The 1,594-nt window shown below is 42.4% G+C and overlaps 1 protein-coding gene across 1 annotated transcript; it reads right to left on the minus strand.

Moving 5' to 3' along the window:
* Positions 1-368: 368 nt before the first annotated feature.
* Positions 369-944, minus strand: LOC114265233 (uncharacterized). Its single transcript, XM_028206002.2, has one exon. The coding sequence runs from the start codon at positions 942-944 to the stop codon at positions 369-371; it is 576 nt and encodes a 191-aa protein (XP_028061803.2).
* Between the last annotated feature and the right edge of the window lie 650 nt (positions 945-1,594).

Raw genomic sequence — 1,594 nt, forward strand, 5'->3', positions numbered from 1 at the left:
TTTCCAAGTATAACAAAGGTAAATAAGAAGACTGTTAAGTTAGTGCATGATCTGACTCATTGTGTAAATGATTTTTCTATGTAATATATATATTTTTATGTTGTCCTTAAAAAAAAAAAAATAGAAAAGATAATGGCTTTTCCATATTTTAGTTTAATAGTGATGAAGAGTTGAGAAGAGTGCTTGATGAAGGTCCTTATTATGGAAATCGTTTAATCATCCTCAAAAAGTTATTCCCCTGGAATTAAATTATCCTAAGAGGAGTGTGTCCCAATTTGGGTGAAATTGTTAATGTGCCTCTTGAATTGGATTATGTTGCTAGTCTGATTTTTTTTTTTTTTTTTTTGAACAAGAAAATACCAACCGACTTACAAAGAGTCCAGAAATAAAATAGCCCTAAGCGCCAGAGGAGGATGGGCAACCCAGTGGAGGGGAAGCATGCCTGTCAAGTTGCGAGAAGCTACCCAGTAGGCCACACGACTGGAGCTTCTTGGCGACCAGCTAAAAGAAATGTTGCTCCAAGACTTCGCAGAACGAATATCATGTATAACAGCCATGCAGTCCCATGGAGGAACTAGTTCAGAGACACTCAGCTCAATGACGGTTTTGTTATCTCCTTCCACACTGACTTGTCTGAGGTTGAGGGTTTGAGAAAAGGCACAAGCCATTCGGACTGCTCGGGCTTCTCCTTGCAAGGTTGACGAAACATGAACAATAGAAGTGCGACCATCGACCAGCTGTCCTTCCCGATTACGAAGAATGACAGCCAAGGAAGCTTTTGACCCATCTTTAGTGAAGCTCGCATCACAATTAAGCTTAAATTGGCCCAGGCCTGGTGGACTCCATCTGCGGCTAGGGGGCTCGGACATTGCTGCATTCGGCTGTTGAGCACCAAGGTGATTTAGCACATATAACTCTCTCCAGGCAGCTGTGGCTTGATGCATAGTGACCGTGGGATTTAGAGGAGTGTGGTTAAAGACCCAGTCGTTGTGGGATTTCCAAATACACTAACCCAACATCATCACTTTCCCAATGATTTCTAGCTGTTCTGATTTGTTGGAGCACATATTCATAAGAGAGTAAGTCCACTCAGCAACAGAATTGCAAACATGCATATCAACTCGAATGTCAAGGTCGCTACCGAACCAGATAGTCCTAGTCCAAGGGCAATGGAACAGAAGGTGTTCAATGGATTCAACCGGGCAAACACACGCTGGGCATTGACTAGATGGAGCACATTTCCTACGAAACAGGTTTTCCTTTGTAGCTAACTTATTCTTACACACACACCACCAAAAATGACGAACTTTCGGAGGGATGTTAAGAGACCAAATCAAACTCCACATGCTCGCCGGGGGGGAAAAAAAGGGAAAGACTGCTAGCTTGGAGTCAAACTGGAGAGAGTCTTTAATTGCAATATGATAACCACTGCGAACCTCATAGTGACCTTTCGGAGTGTAAGGCCAGATGACCGCATCAGCTTGGTCTTCACATGAGATGGGTATGGACCGAATATGATCAAGAACCTCTGCACTAACTACATTTCCCAATTTATTGATATTCCATTCAGTGCTATTAAGAACAATAACATCAG

Source organism: Camellia sinensis, chromosome 1, assembly GCF_055761805.1.
Source record: "Camellia sinensis isolate YWXY chromosome 1, ASM5576180v1, whole genome shotgun sequence".
NCBI lineage: Eukaryota > Viridiplantae > Streptophyta > Magnoliopsida > Ericales > Theaceae > Camellia > Camellia sinensis.

Coding starts and splice junctions, on each gene's coding strand:
- LOC114265233 (XM_028206002.2), bottom strand. CDS start 944: ATGCATCAAGCCACAGCTGCCTGGAGAGAGTTATATGTGCTAAATCAC.